This window comes from Gadus macrocephalus, chromosome 21 (genome assembly GCF_031168955.1).
Source record: "Gadus macrocephalus chromosome 21, ASM3116895v1".
Classification (NCBI taxonomy): Eukaryota; Metazoa; Chordata; class Actinopteri; order Gadiformes; family Gadidae; genus Gadus; species Gadus macrocephalus.
This window is the reverse complement of record NC_082402.1, coordinates 5,337,832-5,360,797: the sequence shown is the minus strand read 5'-3', so window position 1 is coordinate 5,360,797 and position 22,966 is coordinate 5,337,832. Positions and strand designations below refer to the sequence as shown.

General features: G+C 47.2%; 1 protein-coding gene across 2 annotated transcripts; it reads left to right on the top strand.

The window, feature by feature from the left end:
- Nucleotides 1–1,468: 1,468 nt before the first annotated feature.
- LOC132449403 (E3 ubiquitin-protein ligase pellino homolog 2) lies at nt 1,469–17,061 on the top strand. Of its 2 annotated transcripts, none has more exons than XM_060041026.1 (7): nt 1,469–1,822; nt 8,729–8,858; nt 9,537–9,638; nt 10,334–10,531; nt 11,406–11,591; nt 12,830–13,035; nt 13,658–17,061. In XM_060041026.1, the coding sequence occupies exons 1-7, from the start codon at nt 1,746–1,748 to the stop codon at nt 14,043–14,045; spliced, it is 1,287 nt and encodes a 428-aa protein (XP_059897009.1). In that variant the 5' UTR covers nt 1,469–1,745; the 3' UTR covers nt 14,046–17,061. The 2 variants fall into 2 exon arrangements, with proteins under 2 accessions (XP_059897009.1, XP_059897008.1); XM_060041025.1 differs by having other exon boundaries at nt 13,625–17,061.
- Nucleotides 17,062–22,966: the final 5,905 nt, after the last annotated feature.

Genomic DNA, 22,966 nt, shown 5'->3' with positions numbered 1-22,966 from the left:
CTTGCTGGGATTGATGTCCAACATGTATAAGTGATACTTTTGCTGCCCGGGCCAAGTGTGTGATTCCCGCAGGCTGACACACGAGTTGTTTATCCATTAGATCCCACAAAGGATGAACTTTACAGTGCATTACCAACTTCGGAAATGGATTGATTTAGGGATGACTTGATTAAATACTAAATGAACCACAACCAAACACTGCGACCATTAGCCAATGTTAAGATATAGGCCATCATGGCGTTATTCATATGTTATAGAACATTCACCTTTTAGATAAGGTGTTTGTGGAGACTTATTGTATTTATACACTGCCCTCTTGTGGTGGCAGAACGTATGAGTAGCTATCTAGTAGTAATACATAATTTCTTTCATAAAAAATGTCCTACTGTGTGGAGATGAATAGATTGTGTGTGTGTGTGTGTGTGTGTGTGTGTGTGTGTGTGTGTGTGTGTGTGTGTGTGTGTGTGTGTGTGTGTGTGTGTGTGTGTGAGAGAGAGAGAGAGAGAGAGAGAGAGAGAGAGAGAGAGAGAGAGAGAGAGAGAGAGAGAGAGAGAGAGAGAGAGAGAGAGAAAGAGAGGGGGAGAGAGAGAGAGAGAGAGAGAGAGAGAGAGAGAGAGAGAGAGGTTGAGAGGGAGAGAGCGAAAGAGAGGAGAGGTGCAAGGAAGGATGGGTACTGTAGGGGTGTGTCGGTTTTGTGTGTGCGTGCGTGTGCGTGTGTGTTTGCGTGTGAGAATGAGTGAGTGAGTGAGTGAGTGAGTGAGTGAGTGAGTGAGTGAGTGAGTGAGTGAGTGAGTGAGTGAAAGAGGTGAAGGGAAATGAGATGTGGTGAGTAAATTACTAATGTCTAAATGTACAATTTTCTACCCAAACGAATAAAGACAATGAGAAGATGGCTTGTCTGATCGCGGTGGTGACCCACATCCTAACCAGAATAACACGCGCACACACACACACACACACACACACACACACACACACACACACACACACACACACACACACACACACACACACACACACACACACACACACACACACACACACACACGCACACACAAAAACCGGGAAAAAACACAAATGTAAGTTGATTACGTCCGATCATATCATTTCCCAGCGACATCTGATCTTCATTCTGACACAGAAAGATGACCGGAAGGGAAACGAAGCCTTGACTGGCAACACATGCCTAGAGAATTGTAGTTTATTTCATGAGTCAGTGCCCGGGTTCTCGCCAGACCTCCTCAATCCCATGCATAACGGGGGGCATCCACGCCTAAATGTATAACCGTAACTTATTTTTAAACCTTTATGTTCTACTTTGCGCAGAAAAAAACAAAACACTTTGTTAAATCATATTTCAAAACGGGTGCACCCTCCTTCAATGCCATAGTATTTCGTGCAATTTGAGAACGTTTATATCGACCATCCCTCCTTCGCATGGTACGACCCACTCCCTACCGCTAGCTGTTGTTGTACCCTATGCTACAGAACAGATTTGTAGCGCGGGCCCTCAATCGATCTCACTGCACACAGTTAAACGTTACGAAAGATGCTTCTTTTACAAACCAAAACAATAAACCGAGGAGTTAGGAGTCAGAAAAGACACTGGCCCGTGCATTAAACCTGACCGAGACTATTTTAAATAACTCATTTGTAGTTTTTCGAGTGCCTGCCATCTATTATTTCACTACTATTGCCATTAGACGCGTCTTTTTTTATTTTTTCGAGCAGTCGGCGCCAGTCTGATGAATTCACCGAAACAGGACGAGGATGATGTGCCCGTTAAAGACCCCATCAAATACGGAGAGCTGGTCATCTTGGGGTAAGTAAAGAATACACTTACATCCATACACAAATGTGTGGATGGATAACTATCACAGTAATGTTAACGTAACGTTACAATGAACCGGGAGGGGGTGACGTCCGAGCCAGTTCTAATCCATTGCTCCTCAACGTCTCCTATGGTTGCTTTTTGCATATCAACACACTTTTGGATAAAAGTGTTTTTTTTATCCGCAATGTGGAGATAAGCATCGCTTTTAGTGAAACGTGTCTCCCGTTGGACGGCGTTGTAAAACGGAAAAGTAACTTTGCCCCCAGACGAAAGCCCGGGGCTCTGAGCGACCCAGTCCCTCAATAGATGCTGATTTGTGTGGTTTTAACCTCAATGGGGCTCCATCCGTTAATTTTGATATAGATGGAGTAAACGGGGATACTACGGATGTAGCCTCATTTTCTACGGTTGGAGTGGGTGTAAAATCAGTGCTCGATTGCTCAGACTGAAAATCCCCATGATGTCATACTATGCTGGATATGATCGTTGAAAGTAGGACAGGGGATGAAAGCGATGTCGTTCAAATGTTGTTCAGCTTGTGCTAAATATTGCATTGTGTGTGTTTTTATTTTAATTAACACCACGGTACGGCGGAAAGGCTAAAGATAGCTAAGACCTCGTCAGCCACATTATACACGCGCACATGCACACACACTCACACGCTAGGCAGGATGTGTGGATGGCAATCACCAGCATTTACTGCCTTTCCACCCAGTGAACTCCAAACAGACGTAACATGATCACACACACACACACACACACACACACACACACACACACACACACACACACACACACACACACACACACACACACACACACACACACACACACACACACACACACAGGGAGGAAGAGAGAGGGAGAGCGAGTCCATATCCAGGCTCATACAGACCCCTTTTTTACCCCGGTCCAGCTTCCTGTGTAGGCCAAAGATAAGTGACCCAACGGCCTGTCTGTTCCTCTTTGGCCGCTCATTGAGAGAGGAGGCTGCAGCTCTCATCAGAATACTGATCAGATCACAAACAGACATACACACATGAACACACACACAGAGTCACACAGTCAGGCACACACAGTCAGACAGACACACACACAGACACACACAAACTCTGAGTGTACACAGGCCACTCTGTTACCACCCCCATATCTCCGCAGAGAGGGAGAAAGAAGGGCATTTAGCACATATCTAGAGATTAAGGCCAAGCAGATCAACTCCATGTAATTCTTAGTGGCGGTGCAGTGACACAACACTATCGTGGGGTTCAAACAGTATTGGGCTATGATCGAAATTATTTAGGGGTATCTTTTATTTTTAGATCTTGGTTTGTCTCAAAACGCTTCCGTTTGAGATAAAACCGGTTCCAGCCCCTGTTCGGTTTTTACATCATATGTTAGCGATATGTAACCAAAAACGTTACAGAAAGACACCCGCAATCAGGCTCGGCCCAAATAAAAACCTAATTCGTCCTCTTTCCAGGCCCAGACTAACCGCATTAGCTACTCAATCGTAACTCTTTGATGTCGCGGCGGCGTCAGTGAGATGTTCCCAGCTGTAGGCTGTATCTATCGCTCATCGAGAGGCTGTGATTGGCTGTCCTAATGTAGATCGACATCCGTTCAGAATCCGACTGCTCTTTTTATTTATTTTTTTCAATGCTGTCAGACGCGCACCCCGTGTTACTCTGGCCTATATAGACCTCTCCCATCTGTCTGTCTGTCTAGCTGGTCGCATTCCTCCCCTGTGGTCGATGGCTGTCAAACAGAATCACATGCGCTTGTTACAGTGACTCCCTGCCATGGCTGATTAGCATAGCCCCCCCCCCCCCCCGGACGACCACTTGTCCGCCACCGTGTCAGTGTGGAGCACTCGGACTGTCCTGAGATGCACTTCCTTCCTAGCCCTCTCTGGGACCCTTCAATCCAACTCTATTTTGTCCCCCCCCCCCCGATTCTTTCTGCTGTCTAATGGAATTCCAACCCCTGTCTTCATCTCTCGTTCTCAATGTCTCTCTATCGTGCTCTCTCCCTCTGTGTTCTCTTGATACAGTCTGTATCGAATCCTGATACCCCTTAGCCAGCCTGTCATTCTCATGACCCACTCTCTCTGTCCGTCCGTCCCTCCTGTCTCTCGGCCTGTCTCCCTCGTTTCCTCTCAGTGGGAAGCGTGTCATCTTATGTTCTGTCCATTCCCCTCGCCCATACGCGTTCGCCTCACACCCTCCATATCGCCTTCTCGTCGCCTCACCTTCATTGGCCCGCTCTTCCTCCTGCCCCCTCATCACCTGACTTACCTCCTCGTCTCTCATTGCGTCATGGAGGGGCAAGTCTTCCTCAGCGACACGCCCCCCCCCTCCCCCCTCTGCCATGCGCCCCGTTGCTAAAATAACAGCCATGTCGGGGGGCAGAAGGCCTGAATATTTCATCATTTACTGTGGAGAGCGCACGTGCGTGAAGCCGTGGACCACGGGTGGGCGTGCACGGGACCTCAGCTGACGCTCTTGCTCGCCCTCCCTTCCCTGCCTCCTGACGAACACAGGTTTTGTTGTTGTCGTTGGACGTATGTACTTCGTTTTCGACCATAGTAATGTCTTCCTGCTGCCTCTGGCTGCATATATATAGATAATAAGGTCTCTGGCGTCCTCAGGGCGGGGGCAGACGTTTAAGTTGGCTATTTCCGAGTCGTTGAGCAGAGCCATTGGCTGGTCCCCTCCTCCTCCTCCTCCTCCTCCTCCTCTCTCCTGGGTACTGGTTTTCATCATGTGACACATGACCACCGCGTCGGCGGTGTGTTCCGCTGGCCCGCGGCTGCTCCCGGGTCTCTGCTTCGCGGGGTCGGAGCTCAGGAAACAGCAAGGCTCAGAACAGTGCAGGCCGGGGTTGTAGTCTCCATCTTGCAATGTCATTTGAAGGGAGAGGAAGAGTTGAGGGGTGAATGTGAATTTGTGAGTGTTTTTTCAGCAGGGTACCGTGGCTGAAGACTCGCAAGTCCAGGCCCATAACAAACAGGGCGGGCTGAGTTAAAAGGTCCTGCGTTTCCTCATGGGAGGGGAAGTCTAATCCATCCAGGGTGTGTCTGCGCTCTGAATCAGGCCCACGGTTAACTTAACAGGACTCCAGAACGCCAGCATCAGGGTTAAGGAGACGGCTGGGTGAACTATAAAGAGAGCCAGGGCTACTTGTTATGGTTGATACCAGTTGTCCATGTCCATGTGGTTGCTGCTATGTGACTGGCGTCGAGATGTATTTACACACACACGCACACACATGATGCTAACGTATTTTGGCTGGGGCCGGGAGAACATTCTAGGACTTGCCCATGCTGTGTCACGCCTTAAATATCCAGGAAATACTTTCCCTAATGTATAATTAATCCCCGTACTTGATACGAAACGGTTTTCTAAATCAAGTGTAGCAACCACCTCCAACAGAAGATATGCTTGCTCTATGTGTCTGATTATTTAGCTCTACACTTCCTCTGTTTACGAACAAGGAATAAACGCCTTCAGCTCGGCAGCAGTCTGCGCAAAAATAACTACCAGCAATCTGTCTCTCTCTGTCACATTGTTTATGTTGCTGTTGATTATGTTCCAGAGCAAAATAAGGCAATGTAGTTTCCACTTAACTGCTGTTGATGTGGGTCTTGCATGCAGTTATAGCGCTGACTGCATTATTGACCGAGGCTTAGCGCACATCAATCTACATCCGCCCCGGTGTTTGACCTGTTCCCCCTGCAGCTTATATCGGCTTCTTGTCCCGATTTTGGGCTTTCGATTCTGAAATGAAACCCGTCTTGGCGTGCATTTAAATGTGCCATCCTAACTGGTCAGTGTGATGGTCCCACGCTCACACCATGTGCTGCCATACGAGACTCGCGACAGCCCAGTGCCTGTGAGGGTGGCGATAAGATTGTTGAGATGTGTTCACGTCGCCTAAATGTACTCTTTCACGTTGCCCCTGAAAGACTGCAGTGCAGTAAGGCAGAGCAGTAAAGCAGAGCAGTCCATGGTTCTCTAGGTGTTATACACCGGCCCAACGCACAGACGTGAACAGTTCGGGCCTCGCCCTGCTGGCTCATCACATCCATGTTATTACGTTTCTCCAGTGTTGGGCGAGGTACTGCTGATGTTTGTCGGTCAATATAATAGAGCTTCGGGCCTCTTTTGCATGCACTACGTAGTTTTTTAGACTAATATGATCCTGTATTCTTCAGATTAATTTGTGTTACTTTGTGACGAGTCAGTTTTCATATGCACTTTTATTTCCAGTATGTTGTTTTTTTATTGTGTGTGTGCGTCTCTGGCTACCAGCGTCACCTTGTGATCACTGCACTGCTGTTGTCTGCGTGTTTTCTCCTCCATTTTATTGAGAAAGCTGATCTGATCTCGCTCACACACACACACACACACACACACACACACACACACACACACACACACACACACACACACACACACACACACACACACACACACACACACACACACACACACACACACACACACACACACACACACACACACACACACACACACACACAGAGATGCATGAAGACACTCACACACACTTTATGTCCCTGATACCAACTGTCAAAATGGCCTGCATTACACGTTGTATCTTAGTACATCAAAACAGAGCAATGGTTGAAAACGCTGTCTTAAAGATGACCATATATCAACTTCTCCTTGTCGAGAATTATAAGAGAAAGATTATGGCAGTTTGTCCATGTTCTCACAAATTCTCCCTTATTTTTGGGACTTTATTTGAGCCCTCGCGATTCCGCGGCAAGAAGCTTTAAAAACAAGGCCATTTCTCTTGACCCGTGGCGTTCCTTACACTTGTCCCAAAGGGATGGTCGTTCATCTAGAGACTTATGACCAGAATACTCATTCTTCCAGCACAATAGCTCATTGTGGCCAACAAAAAGTGAATCGAATGGCTAAAATAGGCTCGTCATGGGTCCTATCTTTATGACTCGGACCCTTTCTCTGACTGTCTCTTTCTCTCTCTCTGTCTCGCTCAATGTCTCTCTCTCTCTCCCTCTCTGACTGTTTCTCTCTCTCTGTCCTTTTCTCTGTCTCTCTCTGTTGCTCTCTCTGTTGCTCTCTCTCTGTCTGTCGCTCTCTCTCTCTGAATGTCTCTCTCTTTCTCTCTCTCTCTCTCTGGCTATATCTTTGACTGTCTCTCTCTCTCTCTGTCTCTGACTGTCTTCTTCTTTGTCTCTGACTGTCTCTTTCTCTGTCTCTCTGCCTCACTCTCTGTCTCTCTCTCTCTCTCTCTCTTTGACTGTCTTTGTCTCCGACCGTCTCTTTCCCTCACTCTCTCTGTCTTTACATCCTACACACCCCGCTGTGCATGAATAGCTTTGCGAGAGTCAGACTCCCTATGGGACCGGCTGTCGTTCGCGGGCCGTTCTTAAAGAAGCAGCGCGCCTTCCATGTCTTTGACAAAGCATTTTACTTGCCTACTGGGCATTCCAGTTTGAATAGTTTATTTCCTCTCTCTCTCTATCTCTGTCTCTCTCTCACTCATTCACTCACTCACTCACTCACTCACTCACTCACTCACTCACTCACTCACTCACTCACTCACTCACTCACTCACTCACTCACTCTCTAATAAGTGCCATGCGCTGTTGATTAGCCAAGCGTTTTAAGAGAGCGTACAACCTTCCATCTGAACTTGAGAGCGGAACAATAAAGTTTCCATTCGCCTGTTGTGAAAGGAAGGAATTTTCTGTGTTGTGGACTGCCGTGTGTTCTGCTGGAAGTTCCAGGGAGGTTTCAATCAGTTTGAAGATCTAAGACTCCAACATAACAACTGTCATCATATGAGGAGAGAGAGAGGGGGAGATAAGTGGATTAAAACGAGTGTAGTAGCACAAGATTGAACAGAGCAGGATGTACTTATAGTCTTGTTTAAATGGTTCTCATAGCCTCATTTGTAATTCACTTTAGATCCATCTGCTTAAAGAGTAACTGTATATCGTGATGCAAAACAATCTTTGTGCGTTCGACTATCAAATCGAAAGACGACTCGTCGTGACGTACCATATCGTTTTTTGTTTTTTTTAAAGGGAGAGGGGCTTTTATTTTGAAGGAGTTGATCTGGAACGAGTATAGACAATAGCCACCCAATAGAGTGTGTTTCCAGTGCCCGCTGTGAGTGGATGGGGCTCTAAGTAGTGTTGTCTCTGCGGGGCAGGTTCAACAGTTACATTAATCACAAGTGGTCTGTTGGGAGAGAGAGGCCTCGCGCGCTAGCACATTCCACTTGAAACCGCTTAAGTGTTAGCTGTGTTACTTCCACAATGAGAAATACCTAGGACGCAGCCAGTGTTGATTGGCAGCCATCTAATATGCTTTAAGTCTCTTCGACAGCATCACCATTAAGTTGCTAAGTGGATGCTTTTCTCCTAAGCAATAAAAAAAAAAATTAACTACCTTTTCATATTTTATCTACCCTAATTTATTTGGTCTTCCTCTCAATGTAACTCAACTGGTGTATGGTGTCTCTATTAATTACTAGCGTTTGTCTTTTATTGTCGATATTATTTTCGTCAAGAATTTAAGATATCACTTAATCTTGTGACCTAGTCTAAATGATTTATGATGAGAAGATATGCCCTTCAGGTTATTTAACTACAAAGTTGAGCTGGTGAATCGAAAAACATTTCCACCTACTTCTACGTGTAACCCTCAAGTCCGATTGTATTCAAACTCGTAAGCACATATCGTGATATTCATCAACATCCTGCAACGCTCCCCATGACTTTGGTGAAAGTACACACTGTCTCATATCGCCGCCACGCCCATGTCTTTCCCCGTGGTACCTCTCCCATGTTGGAGCGGCCTCAACAAGCTGCTCACTGTCCGTCTGTCCGTCCTACCCCAGGTACAATGGCTCCCTGCCCACCGGCGACCGCGGCCGCAGGAAGAGCCACTTCGCTCTCTACCGACGGGCCAAGGCCAACGGCGTCAAGCCCAGCACCGTGCACATCCTCACCACCCCACAGGACAGCAAGGTGTGTGTGTGTGTGTGTGTGTGTGTGTGTGTGTGTGTGTGTGTGTGTGTGTGTGTGTGTGTGTGTGTGTGTGTGTGTGTGTGTGTGTGTGTGTGTGTGTGTGTGTGTGTGTGTGTGTGGAGAAATGTGTTCCTTCCTGTGGCTGACCACTGTTGTTCAATTCAGGGCTGAAAAGGAAGGAAGGATGATGGTGGTGGAAGATTCCTGTGTTATCCCTCCATCTGACTGCCTGTCGGCCTCTGTGTATCTGTCTGTCTGTCGGCCTCTGTGTGTCTGTCTGTCTGTCGGCCTCTGTGTGTCTCTTACTATCTGTCTGTCGGCCTCTGTGTGTCTCTCTTACTATCTGTCTGTCTGTCTGTCTGTCAGCCTCTGTGTGTCTCTCTTACTATCTGTCTGTCGGCCTCTGTGTGTCTCTCTTACTATCTGTCTGTCGGCCTCTGTGTGTCTCTCTTACTCTCTTACTATCTGTCTTTCTGTCTGTCGGCCTCTGTGTGTCTCTCTTACTATCTGTCTGTGTCCGTCTAGCTTGCATGAGGCCTCACTGTGTGCATTTCAAACTGTACAAATCACTTCCCGAAAATTTGTCAAACTGTTATCGAAAAACAAAAAGTTTGACAAACAATTCAATTAGTAAATGCGCGACAGAAAGTAACGTTTGTGTGTGTCTTGCTGTTGCAGGCGGTCAACAGCAGGGGGCAGCACAGCATCTCCTTCACGCTGTCTCGCAACCAGACAGTGGTGGTGGAGTATTGCCATGACAACAATACAGACATGTTCCAGGTAAACGCTGCGTCAGGTCATGCTGAGTAATGCAGGATACTGGGTGGGGGAAGTACAACAGGCTGTTAGGGGGTGGAGTAAATGGGTGGGGTAGGAGGGGGGGGATTATACTGACCTAATGTGTATCTTTGGGAGAAGATGTGTACATAACGTGCAAATTAGCTGTTTTTTCCCTGGGTGATTGCCTTGTGAGGCAATAATGGGGATTATTTTGTTTTTACGTAATAATATATTACCCCCACCCACAGGGTTTCAACGATTATATTTTTTTGGGCTGCTCTTATCAGGACAATCTGTCCACCACATTGTCACGCTAGCTTCAGACAACCGCATGCACAGGCAAACGTCCTGCAAGAGGAATGAACTAACTTTGTTTTTAATGTCGTCATTTCAGCTCAAACAAGAGAACAATCGACAGATTTTAATTATCAATGTGCCAAAACTATTTTAAGCCTAGTTGAATGTCACTATTTCAATTGTAGCACAATATGAATAAGAATTCTCTTACGCTTGTGTTATATCAGTGCGTGTTACATTGGTATTTTTCTCAACATGACACTATTGTTATATCCCAATTTAAATTGTAATTAACACAATATGAATAAGAAATCTCCTGAAGCATCACGATTCAATCGATCGTACTGCACCTGAAGCGGTTTGTGTGACGACATCGTCACGGTCTCCCCCGGCAACAGATCGGGCGTTCCACGGAGAGCCCCATCGACTTCGTGGTGACGGACACGTCGGGCGGCGGCAAGGAGGGCGAGGACCCCTCGGTGGCCCCCAGCACCATCTCCCGCTTCGCCTGCCGGGTGGTGTGCGAGCGCAGCCCGCCCTACACCGCCCGCATCTACGCTGCCGGCTTCGACTCGTCCAAAAACATCTTCCTGGGGGTGGGTGGAGCCGAGCCAAGTTGTTTTACTGTCTGATGCACAACCCTACAGGCCAAGCAGTCGCAGCTGGCGATGAAACGTCTGTGTCCCGAGCTCTGCCTAACAATGCAATAATATAATAGAATAAAAAATAGTATAAGATAAGAGGAAAAAGTGTAACAAAGAACAAAATAGTCGAAATAGTTTAAATATAGCTAGAATATGTACAGTAAATATTTACACATACCCACATGTATGCATATACACACTCGTATAAATATACACACACTTAAACACGTATATATTATATATATGTAACACAGACCATGACACCGTAGCCTCCGGAGAGTCAGGAATCATCCAGGAGACGTTTAGAAGCATCTAGAATACGTCAAAAGGGGAACTTGTCGCCCCTGGTGACTTGTAACGCTCCGTCAACCTCTCCTGACGAACTGAGACAGGCTTAGTGTCGACAGAGACGGTTTATGCAAACCCGAATTTCACCACACGCTAACGTCCTTTTCGATAGTGTGTTTGTGTGTGTGTGCTTTCTGCTTGTGCACTTTTTTGTGTATTTGCATGTGTGTGCATGTGTTTATGCATCTGTGTGTGTGCACTTTTGTGTGCTTGTATGCATGTGTGTTTGTGCATGTCTTTGCGTGTGTGTGTGTGTGTGTGTGTGTGTGTGTGTGTGTGTGTGTTTATGCATGTCTTTGTGTGTGTGTGTGTGTGTTTATGCGTGTGTGTGTGTGTGTGTGTGTGTGTGTGTGTGTGTGTGTGTGTGTGTGTGTGTGTGTGTGTGTGTGTGTGTGTGTGTGTGTGTGTGTGTGTGTGTGTGTGTGTGTGTGTGTGTGTGTGCTCATGCGTTCCTGTGTGTGTGCCCTGTGCTCCACAGGAGAAGGCCACCAAGTGGAAGAACCCCGACGGCCACATGGACGGGCTGACCACCAACGGGGTGCTGGTGATGCACCCCGACGGCTTCCCCGAGGACTCCCGCCAGGGCCTGTGGCGGGAGATCTCCGTGTGCGGGGACGTGTACGCCCTGAGGGAGACCCGGTCCGGACCCACCCGCGGCACCCTGGTCAGCGCCCCGTCTGGAGGGTGGGGGGGGGGGGGTTACGTGATGGGTGTGGGTCTCTGTGTCTACGAGTCTGTGTCTGTGTGGGAGTTGGATGGGGTGTGTGGATGGGTGGGTTCAGTGGATGGTAGTGTGTGTGTGTGTAGGTGGGGGGTTCAGTGGATGGTAGTGTGTGTGTCTATGAGTGGTTGTGTGTGGTTGGTTTTTGTGTGTGTTAGTTAGGTATTCCTGAAATACCCCAAAACCTCCAAGCTTCCAATTCTCAACGAGTACCTACAAAACGCAATCGTTTTGTAGGCTCTGCTTTTCACTGTTGCAGAGCTATTGGGATACACTTTTTTTAATGTTGTATCCATTGGGAACATTCTGAAACATTACCCTTGTTTAGGGAAGGGTTATTTTTATTTAGCAGATCCTGGTCAGGTATACACCGCTAGAAACACCGGACTGAACTCAAGACGCCAGTGACGGCGTCTTGAGTTCACCTCGTCACCCTGCTGTTATTCACACCCTCAATATCTGCTGAATATCATATCGTTCAAATAAAATAAAAAAACATAAACTCAACGGAGACGTGTGATTCTGGTTATACAATGCAACACGGGTAAGACTTTCAGTTCCGGTACGGAGGCGTTTTCTGGCAGCCGCTCAGTGTTGTAAAATTATTCCACCCAAGGGAAAGTCCACGGTATGTTACTATACACCGGCGAACCATCCTATTTCAGTCTCAACAACCATATTCAACAGCAAAGGCTTTGTTCAGAACTGACTAATGATACGTCCTGCATCAAGACCTGACCAAAATACAACATAATCCAAATTATATCAGATGTACTTAGAGGTTAGTGTGTCGTGGTGGTTTGGGTGAATGGGTTTGTGTGTGTTATGGTGACTGGGTTTTTGTGTCACAGTGTGGTTGTGGTCAATGGCTTTGTGTGTGTCTTAGTGGGGCTGTGTGTTTGGTTGTATATTTTTTATGTATGGGTGGTGCAATTTGTTTCTGTATTCGTTTACAGGTTGTGTGTGTGTGTGTGTGTGTGTGTGTGTGTGTGTGTGTGTGTGTGTGTGTGTGTGTGTGTGTGTGTGTGTGTGTGTGTGTGTGTGTGTGTGTGTGTGTGTGTGTGTGTGTGTGTGTGTGTGTGTTAGAGCGTCTGCGCACGCGGAGTACACTCTATACTGTCCACACTCCCAAACCCAACTCCGACCAAGCGACTCCCTAACCCCGACATCGCCCCCTGCAGGCGGAGGGTGAGAGCAGCGCCCTGCGCGACGGCTCCCTGGTGGACCTGTGCGGGGCCACCCTGCTGTGGCGGACGGGCGAGGGGCTCCTGAGGGCCCCCACCATCAGGCACCTGGAGGCCCTGCGGCAGGAGCTGAACGCGGCGCGCCCGCAGTGTCCCGTGGGCCTGAGCACCCTGGCCTTCCCCAGCCTGCCTCGAAGCCACAGGTAGGGGGCGCCACTGCCCACGCACACCCATGACACCGCATGATAAGAGTGAGAGAGTAGGGGGCGCCACTGCCCACGCACACCCATGACACCGCATGATAAGAGTGAGAGCAGGTTCACCTTTGAGCCGGAAGGCACTTTATTTTGTCCAAAGAGATTTACACATTAGGCAGAGACATTGGACGGGGTATACGGTGGGCTATTTTTGAAATACACAGGGTTTGGAGAAGTTATTTATTCTGAGGAGTGGCATGGTTTGTAGGACATTTTTCAAATGGAAAGGAGGAACACTCCCTTCGGCTGTTTGGTGAGTCAGAGCGACCGCCTAAACAGCTAACGGTACGATTTGCATGATTTGGTGATTTCAAGCTAGCTCAAGTCTTCATTTTGAGGTCAGACCCTCTCCCTACGCCCTCCAAACCCCTAGTAACCTAGATCCCTGTAGCCCTAAAGGCAGCACAACGATGCGTTTCAGGTCCCATTTCATGAATAAAACATAATGCATACTGCGGCCTTTTTTAAAAATGTATACATACAATACCAAAACAAAAACATATTGCATCTTTAAACCAACCCCGCCCGGCGACAGACACGCAGTGAACCAATCGCCTGTCGCTTCCAGCCTGGAGGAGCGCCAGCCCTGGGTATACCTCACCTGCGGCCACGTGCACGGCCGCCACGACTGGGGCCAGCGCTCGGAGGGACAGGAGGCGCCGCGGGACGGCGACGGTTCCTCGCTGGCGCGCCGCGAGTGCCCGCTGTGCCGCAGCGTGGGCCCCTACGTGCCGCTGTGGCTGGGCTGCGAGCCGGCCGTCTACGTGGACGCCGGCGCGCCCACGCACGCCTTGGTGCCGTGCGGCCACGTGTGCTCGGAGAGGACCGTCAGGTACTGGGCAGAGACGCCGCTGCCCCACGGCACGCACGCCTTCCGGCCCGTCTGCCCCTTCTGCTCCTCGGCGCTGGGGACGCCCGGCTGGACGCGCCTCATCTTCCAGGGGCCCATCGACTGAGGGGGCCGCGGAGTAGAGAGAGAGAGGGGGGGGGGACCGTCCACGCCTACCCACCCACCCGCCCGCCAACCCCACCCACCTCCACCACCCACCTCCACCACCCACTGCAGAATGACGCCCCGAGCTGCGGTCAGAGTTCGGAACCTTGGGTCCAAAACGTCGGAACCGATTTGTCGGTTGGTCGGTTGTTAATCGTAGATTACGGTTGTTTTTTTTCGGTTTGGTTCGTTTAGTGCTAAATTGTTGCCGATTGGTGTCAAGTGCTACATTGACAGTGATGTTAGCGTTTTCACCTCAAATTTTAATTAGAGTCTATTACAGTCTATTCGTCGTTAGTTCAACTTAACGATTTTGCTCAAATGGCTGGCACAATGTAAGTCTCTGAACGCAGCTCGGAGCTGAAGCTTCTCAAAGCCTGCCTCAACGTTTGATCTGTATAGAACCAGGATGGGTAACTCGCTCACACAGTCCTGTCCAGAGAGGTATACACGACAAGGGGGGACGTCCGATCTATGCAGATTTCCAAACCCATCACACACGAAGGCCGGGCTTTTATGAAAACTCCTCGTCTGGGAAAAAATCCACTTCATCACTCTACAAAGCAATAACAGCACTTCCATGCAATACTAGATAAGCTAAACGTGAAGCCACACTTTGTCAACAGAGTGTGGGTTCATCGATCACTTTAGACGTAGCGAGGAAAAAAAAAAAAAAAAAAAGTCTTGGGCCAAAGGGCTCAACCAGAGGTGTGTTCGATATCGAAGTTCGATAGTTTTTTGTGTTTAGGGTTAGAACGTAAGAACGTAAAGCAAATCAGAAAAAATATTAGAAGAGATTTTTACTTTTATCTGAAAGTGTGAATGCTGATTTCAGACACGTTTTTTTTGCAGCTGCTTGAAACATGTAAGGAGGAGTTTGCGGGCACAGTCCAGGCCTCTGATACGCTAGCTGGAATGTGACGTGACGAAACGCATGCGGTTTGTGGCTACCATGGCAACTCGGACACACCTCTGGTTGGTTGGTCGCCGAGTCACGATAAAAACAGGGTCGATGTTATTGTGTTGACGGACGGACGGACGGTCGAGACCACATATAACCTCAAAAAAGAAAATACTTTTTTCTTTCTCCGTGTTTGAAAGAAAAGAAAATATTTTGTTAGGAAGCGGGAAGGGTTCTATTTAGAGATGTGTTAGGGGGGGGTATTTTAGATGTTCAGTGTTGGAAAAAAAAAATATATATAACTATTTTTCTAACTGGCCAACTGTTTTTGAGTTAACTATTTTCTTTCAGTGTGCGCAAGTGTGTGTTTCAGAGTATAACTGTGTGGTAGGTATATCTGGTGAGAGCTTCTGAGAGCAGGAAAAAATATGTTATTGCCAACACTGTGTCGAGAGAAAACACACACACACACACACACACACACACACACACACACACACACACACACACACACACACACACACACACACACACACACACACACACACACACACACACACACACACACAGAGAGAAAAACACACACACACACAGAAAAACACACACACACCACAGACCGTAAATGCATTGCCCTGACAATGAATGTAGCCAAATACACAAGGCTATGTCTAGCCTTCCCAGGTGCTCATAACGAATTGTCTATATTGTGATACTATTTTTGTAATTGAATTTACGGTGTAGCTTGATTGTGGTTAGCATCAGAAGGTCCTCCTGTGTGTGCGTGTGTGTGTGAATAGTTGGCTCCATTATATAAAAAAAAAAAAAAGAAAGGAAAAAAAAAAAGTTAAAGGATGTTGTGATATTACGAAAGTCACGAAATAATGTCTCGCTTGCATGTGAACGAACGTACACTCTGCTTCATACGCTCAAAGACGGGGAGGCAAAGGACAGGAGTTTCCACGGTGGACGGCCAAACTTGTAAGATTCACACGGAAAGTATTTTAGCCCCGGAGAAGTTCTACAGTCCAAGCTTTCTTCCAAGTGCTTTGTTCCTCGAAACAATAATAGCAATTATATTCATTTTTTGGTTTGAAACTAAGCAATTTTCAATGCAAAACGAGGGTGATGTCAGCGGACTGTTAATGGTCACAGAACACGATGAACGGAGCGGGAATACCGTGTCGCTTCTTACAGATGGAAACGCTTTGTTTTGGGCTGGGTTGTCGTCGTAGTGTTAGGTGCTGTTGTTCAGAGACTCTCGTAGTCTCGACTCTCTTTACAGGTAACTGGGGGTTGGACAGCATTCCCCCCCCCCTGCCCTGCCTCTAGCATTCAACCAGGTCCATAGAAATGTCTATTTTTTTCCTAATGGTGTCTGAAATGTAGGAAAAACAATTCACAACGCCTGCATTAGAATAAAGATCTGGTCCTACCGGGTCCTATACTTCACATACGGGTAGTAACACCGGAGGGACTTTACCGTCGTGGCTGGAGTGAATCAACCTGGGTTTATTCTCTCTTCTACTCCTTAACGCAACACGCATCGAAACCACTAGGGGGCAGCAGCGAGTCTGAAAACGTTGTGTAAAACAGTTTAATGTGTAACCTTTGGCATGTGGCAAAGAGGAGCAGACCTTCACAACAATATTCACGTTGTCCTTCTTTTTTGACATTAAATAAAGTTTGTATTTTTTATGAAATCGTTATTTTCTACCAGTCCTTATTGGATCGTTCCACATTAAACTGTGTTTTGGTTTATTGTTCTTGTACCTAGCATGACGAAGTCCAAGCACTTCAGAGAAGTCATAATAGTGCGTATCTCGATTCAAGATGGACACATTATTTTTAATTAAATATTTGGGTAGTATCTATACTCTTTCTAGTTTTTTGCCAACTAGTTGACATTGTCATCCTGGATATTTTATATTTTTACTTCTTTACACCGTCATTCACTAAAGTCACCAACATTATACCATTACATGGTATTTGTTATTTTTGTTTATTTTATATAATTTTCTGTATTTCTCTGGTGCACAGACAATCGCTATACACATGTCAATAAACCTGTTAACCCAAATCAGATGTCTTCTTTCTCTCAACTTGTGTATTCACAAGGCGTTCATTCATTTGTAAACTACTCTGAACTAGTATGTGCTAGGCCTCCTTAAAAACAACCCAAAAACAAGTAAAAGCGAAAATACGATAGCGAAATATAAAGACCCCAACATGAATTGCTAGAAATCGTATTGCAGTTCAATTAACGAGGCCTATGTGCTCACCTCGGAAGCGTGCATGTTTTTGCAGCGCTCAGCCACCAGAGGGCAGTCTGAGAGAGGCTGGCTCAACATAATGGGGGGTTGCTTTCACGTTGCATCACCGCCTCGAGTCGTCTGCAATCATAAAAAACAATTTTGACAGTCACACTCATTGCCACGCAAACCTGAAAAATTATAAGCAACATGCTAAGTGACAACATATTTTTTTGAAACCAAAATGTCTTCATTCTTTTCTGACACTGAAAGAGTGTGGCGTCTTTGCTGAGCGTGGCGTTGTACAAAAGTTTGTTGGGAAATGATTTCCCTCTTAAACCACCGGGAAACGGTTTGCTTCCCCTGCCCCCCCCCCCCCCCCATATAAAGATTATGAAGCCTATTTCATGGGTATCTTAGTGACACACAGCACTTAATCTCTTCCACAGCAAGGGTAAGAAGTAGCAGAAGAGAAAGCCAGTGCGAAGGAAAGTCTACAGAAAGATATAACACGGCCTATTATAGTTACTTTGTGGTATAGGGGCTTTAGGCCTATATGGTATTGTTAGACTATGGTGACCTGCAGTTCTATTCTACACTTGATATAGCCTATTCGTCCATATGGGAGAAAAGGGCACATATCATTTGGATTTGTGAGTATTGCAGTTTCAGAAAAACAGTTGGAATATTAAGTAAAAAATAAAATCGAAAGAAAACGTCTGGTTCAGTGTAATTAATTATCAACACCCTTCAATCGTGTTTGCATTTGTGTGTGTGTGTGCACGCGCGTGTGTGCGTCAGAGAAAGAGAGGAGCCCTAGAGTATGAATGATGGAGGTCGTTTATTTTGTGTGTGTCTGTGTGTGTGTGTGAGTGAGTGTGTGTCTGTGTGTGTGTGTGTGTGTGTGTGTGTCTGTGTGTGTGTGAGTGAGTGTGTGCACCAGGGGACACAGAGTATAAATGATGGAGGTTGGGTTTCTGAAATCTGGAAGTATTCTCAGAGGAGGGATTTGTAGCTTTTGATCCCAGCTAATTAACGTGCAGTCCTCTATGGGGGCTGTGGGTAACGCTGGTGAGGAAGTTTGAAGGGGATACTTTGTGTGTGTGGACACATATGCATATATTTATTCACACTTGTTTATGTGAACTGCACTATAATGTATCTGGATGTGGGTTGGTGCTAGTTTCAAAATATGTGTGTGTGTGTGTGTGTGTGTGTGTCTATGTGTATTTGTTCTTGTGTGTGTGTGTGTGTCTACGTGTATTTGTTCTTGTGTTAGTTTGTGTGTGTGTGTGTGTGGGTGTGTGTGTGTGTGTGTGGCCCCCTGGTGAGTTTGTGTGTGTGTGTGTGGCCCCCTGGTGTGTGTGTGTGTGTGTGTGTGTGGCCCCCTGGTGGGTGGGTGGGTGTGTGTGTGTGTGTGTGTGTGTGTGTGTGTGTGTGTGTGTGCTCTGTGTCTCTCGGAGGACGCTCCCAATCAGTGATTGTTTCACCCATCCAGCCATTAAACCAGCAGCAGTGGGACACTTTAATTAAACTGGGACCAGGCACCGTAATTAACTTTAAGACTTTACTTCTCTCCCTCATCCCCTTCCACACTTCCCTGCGCTATAAGTCAGGGAGACCGTAGCCGGCTTCGATTTAGCCAAACAATTTACAAATCCAATTAAAGCAATATTAAAATATTAGCGCAACGCAAGCTGCTGTGTGTCCTGTGTTCTGAGTTTATAAGACTATCCTCTTTTGTGGCTAGGCTAACGGTGAATGCCACAATGTATGTAAGCCGAAAAGAATGTGTTAAATAGGGGGTTAAGACTTTTAATAAGTTGGATTGTTTTACCGAGTTTATTAGGCGCTGTTATCCTGTTAGGGAGGTGATGTTTTGGGCAGCGCTTTTTGTCGAGTAATCTTGAGTGTCCTTAGTCCCTTAGCGTCGAGCCGCTGGTGTCATTTCACGCAAATCCGTCTGAATACGCGTATTTGAGGCACACACACATTTAGAGCGATGTGTCGGCACCTGCATTCTCAAACCAACTCACAGTAGGGTCCAGTGGCGGTTCCCAGCCCGTAGAGTACTGGGTTTGAAACCCCACCCCCTGCCTGACCCCCCTAGTCATTTGAATTCACCTTTGGTCAAAGTAAGGGTTAGTAGTAGCACTCCTTTATCACAAATGTCCTTTAGATTCTTACCCCATTTACATTTAGGACATTTAGCAGACTCTTTTATCCAAAGCGACTTACATAACTGCATTTGTTGGAAGAAAAAGATTAAACAATATATCACTGTCGGTTCAGTAAGGATGTTCATAAACAGGTGCCAAGCACTTGCAATGCTAGGTTAACCCATTTCCGTATACAACACTCACACACATATAAATTGCAAATTTCAAACAATCCTTTTTTGTTTAATCCCGGTGGACATTAATTCAGTAGTGGTAGTTTGACGACGACAAATATATGTCTGGAATTATGGTGTGTTCCTGAATCGTCGGACGCCGTCTTCTGAGTCGGATGTCAGAAAATCTCCCAGCTTTCTTGCGGCAATTCTCGGAGGCACGCCCCCTTTTTGTCTTCGGGTTCATCCGAATACTTTCTGTGCAGTGTCTACCTCTTGACCGTTAATGTTACGTTCTACCGCTATGCATAGAACGCCTCCGAACGCTTCCGAACACCACCAAAACACCACCGGATATTTGGAGATTACGTATTTCCCCTCTGTGCGCTGCACATCAGATGCCAGCAAAAGTCACGTGAGATAATTTACTGATTTTTTTATTTTTTTTCACCGCAGCGTTCTCTTCTTCGTCGGTTACCAGACTCCGGCAGAATTGTGGGATAGCATAGTCACCTATACTGTGGCGGTAGTACGCATTCGGATACTTTTTGCCTACTACACAATGCGTACTGAGCATTCGGACACGCATATTTGTGACGCACTACAAAATGCCTACTATATAGCAGTCAAGTATGAGTATTCGGTTGCAGCCTTCACTCTCCGAATTCTGAGAGCAGGCGAGATCAGTAATGACGGGCTGAACAAAATGGCTGCGCCCGGGAAGAGATTTATTTTCTTTGTAATTGTACCACGTTGGTCATTTTAATGTAGATTTGAAATGATCTTACACAGTTGATTACATTGCTACTTTATTCCGGTCTCCAATTTATACATTGCATGGTCTTGCTGTGCATGCAATACAATGTAAAGTTGTGTTTGTTTTCAAGCTGTTTTGCTAGAGGCTAATGTAGTCAACAATGAACAACGACTAGCCAATTTCATGACACAATCACAAAATCGAACAGGAACGCTATAAATGCTCAGAGGCCGGAAATGACGTCCACCCGGAAGGAGAGAGAGAGAGAGAGAGAGAGAGAGAGAGAGAGAGAGAGAGAGAGAGAGAGGAGAGGAGGAGAGAGAGAGAGAGAGGAGAGAGACGAGAGAGAGAGAGAGGAGAGAGAGAGAGAGGAGAGAGAGAGAGAGAGAGAGAGAGAGAGAGAGAGGGGCTACTTCCGGTGAGGGATATTTCGTTTCCGTTACATGTTCGGGATGTGGCTTCGTCAAATTATTTATAGAATCAAAACACCATATTTCTTGTCGTTGTTGTTGTTCTCCTTCTCCTCGGGCTCTTCTTCCTCTCCTCGCTAATCCTAACTGACGTAAACAGCTCACACAAAGTAGGCCGTGGAGATCGGAAATGTGTTTGAGTAGACGGAGGGCCAAACCTGACCGCATGCTCTCTGCTAGCACTCACCCTCCTAGCTGCTATGTTGGCTAATACAGCCTTGCTAAAAGTAATACTGGACGAATACTTTTAGCATCCTAATATTAACCTAATATTAGCCTACTTTTAGCCCCAAATCAGCCAAATTTTACCCTAAGTCTAGCCTAATTTTTGCCTAATGTTAGGCTGATATTAGCCCCATTTTAGCCTAATATCATCCTAATTGTATCTTAATGTTAGCCTAACATTAGCCTAATGTTCCCATTATTAGGATCCCTCAGCTCATTCCCCCTTCCAGACATGTATCTCAGCATCCCGTCTGTGTTCCCAGAGTGTGACCAATACCTGCCCGCAGGACATACCATCATAATCCATGTAAATGACAACTAATGACAGCGTTATTTTCATCATTAGGGGGTAAATATATACCGTCCACGGCGGGCGGGAGAAGCCGCTCCGAGGCAACCGACGTTTTTGATGATTTTCTTTTCTCTTTCTTTCTCCCCGACGACGTCGTCGCCGCTGAACTCGTTTCTGATTTCCTTATCAGCGTCACCCTGATGTGTTGTTCTTCTTCTCATCTTTTTTTTTTTTCAATGGGTGCCACCATGAAGTATCGCCGGTCGGGGGTCGCAGTCGTTAGCTTCTCCCCGAGCCCCCCCCCCCCCGGATTAAAGCGAGCCCCCCCTCCGCGACGGCCTCAGAAGATGGCGGCAAGGGGGGGGCAATTAGCCTCGATGATAGGTACAAGTTATTGGAAATTAAGGAAGAGTGAGAGAGCGAGGAGGGCGAGAGAGAGAGAGAGAGAGAGAGGGGGGGGCGGGGGGAGGGGGGTGTAAAAGCGGAATTTCTCATTACACCTTATCAGGGGGCCGCAGAGTGGGGGCGCGCACAGCAAATGAGACGGGGTGGGTGGGGTGGAGACAGAGCGTACGCATAAGAGGCAGAGTCATGGAGACGGCAGACATCAAAGTGTTCTGGCTCTACTAAATTAAGTGATCTTGTATGAAAGAGCAACTACATTAAGATTACCCAACACACACACACACACATACTCACACACACACACACACATACTCACACACGCACCCACCCCCACACCTAATATCACTCCCTCGCCTCGTGCACCCTCGGAATTATGTGTCAGGGGTTAATAGCTCTGTGGATGAGGATACTGGGCTGGGGGGGGGGGGGATGCAGGGGGGGGGGGGTGGGGGGGGAGGCAGGGGGGGGGGTGGGGGGGGAGGCAGGTGGGGGGATGGGAGGTCGAGTGGGGATGTGCTTGCGATGCACTATGTGTGTGAGAGGGGGAGAGTGTGTGTGTGTGTGTTGCGTGGGAGAGTGGTGAGGGTCAGGTGTGTGAGTGTGTGTGGGTTTGTATGTTTGAGTGCGTGAGAGAAGGATGGGTTGAAAAAGTGTGGCTGGGTGGCCCTGTTTGTGTGTGTGTGTGTGTGTGTGTGTGTGTGTGTGTGTGTGTGTGTGTGTGTGTGTGTGTGTGTGTGTGTGTGTGTGTGTGTGTGTGTTTCTGTGTGTGGGTCTGGATGTGTGCGTGTGTGTGCGAGCATAAGTGTCCGGTGTGTGTGTGTGTGTGTGTGTGTGTGTGTGTGTGTGTGTGTGTGTGTGTGTGTGTGTGTGTGTAGGAGTGCTGGGTGGTACGGAGATCAGAGAGGAGGCGAGAGTTCCACCTCATGCTAACTGACATGCTACAAATCCGGAGACACCGTGCCGACCTGTCAGCCCAGAGAGAGAGAGAGAGAGAGATGTCCTTTTTCCTCTGGTTTCATCATTTATATTTTTCTTCAGATGAGAATGTTTGGTCTTTGTTGTTGAATGGTTTATAGAACAGAGGTGTATGTGGGTCGATGTGCGTGTGTGTGTTTGGGTGTGTGTGTGTGTGTGTGTGTGTGTTCTTGTGGTGTCAGTGTGTAAAGCTATACCTACTTTCTATCTATACACATGCAATTGTCATACTTCCCCCCCTTTTTTGTCTCTTGCGTTACGGGGGGCGCGTGTGTGC